This window comes from Mizuhopecten yessoensis, unplaced genomic scaffold (genome assembly GCF_002113885.1).
Source record: "Mizuhopecten yessoensis strain PY_sf001 unplaced genomic scaffold, ASM211388v2 scaffold695141, whole genome shotgun sequence".
In the NCBI taxonomy this organism is placed as follows: Eukaryota; Metazoa; Mollusca; class Bivalvia; order Pectinida; family Pectinidae; genus Mizuhopecten; species Mizuhopecten yessoensis.
In genome coordinates, this window is record NW_018469490.1 from 1 (window position 1) to 631 (window position 631).

At 45.6% G+C, this 631-nt stretch overlaps 1 protein-coding gene across 1 annotated transcript; it reads right to left on the minus strand.

The window, feature by feature from the left end:
- Positions 1-8: 8 nt before the first annotated feature.
- On the minus strand, positions 9-608 carry LOC110440698 (elongation factor 1-beta-like; the record flags this gene model as incomplete). The annotated part of the gene is made up of 1 exon (XM_021483854.1): positions 9-608. A coding segment is annotated over exon 1 (600 nt), but the record flags the coding sequence as incomplete, so codon positions are not given.
- Between the last annotated feature and the right edge of the window lie 23 nt (positions 609-631).

Consider the following 631-nt stretch of genomic DNA (forward strand, 5'->3'; position numbering starts at 1 on the left):
ATGATGTTATCAATAAGATCATCAGTACCAACCTTATCATCTTCAATAACACAAGTAATTTGGAGCTTCTTGATACCGTAACCGATATCGACGAGCTTGGAAGAACCCCAGAGGAGACCGTCCATGGCAATTTCACGGACACCCTTTTCGAGTTCTGGCATTGGAGTTTCATCATCCCATGGCTTGACATCAAGAATAACTAAAGACTTAGCAGCTTCTTGTGGCTTAGCGGCCTTCTTGGCACGGTATTCAGCAAGACGTTGAGCCTTAAGCTTTTCAGCTTCTTCATCGGTTTCACTGTCGGAACCGAAAAGATCATCGTCATCATCATCATCGTCATCATCGGCAGCAGCAGCTGGAGCAGCTGGACCGTAGGCAGAAGCTGGCTTCTTTTGACCTGGGAAGCTCTTGGCAGCATCACCGAAGGAGGCGATGTGAGCGTACCATCTGGCAGCATTTGGGTACTTGGCGGCATCTGGAGCAGAACCGACAGCTTCGAAAACAGAAACATCAGCTTGACTGGCTTCGAATCCTTCAATGTAGGACTTGTCAGCTAAGAATTCATCAAGGGCCTTAAGACCAGCTGGGGAAGTAAGATTTGAGAACATTTTTATAATATTATTTAATTTTT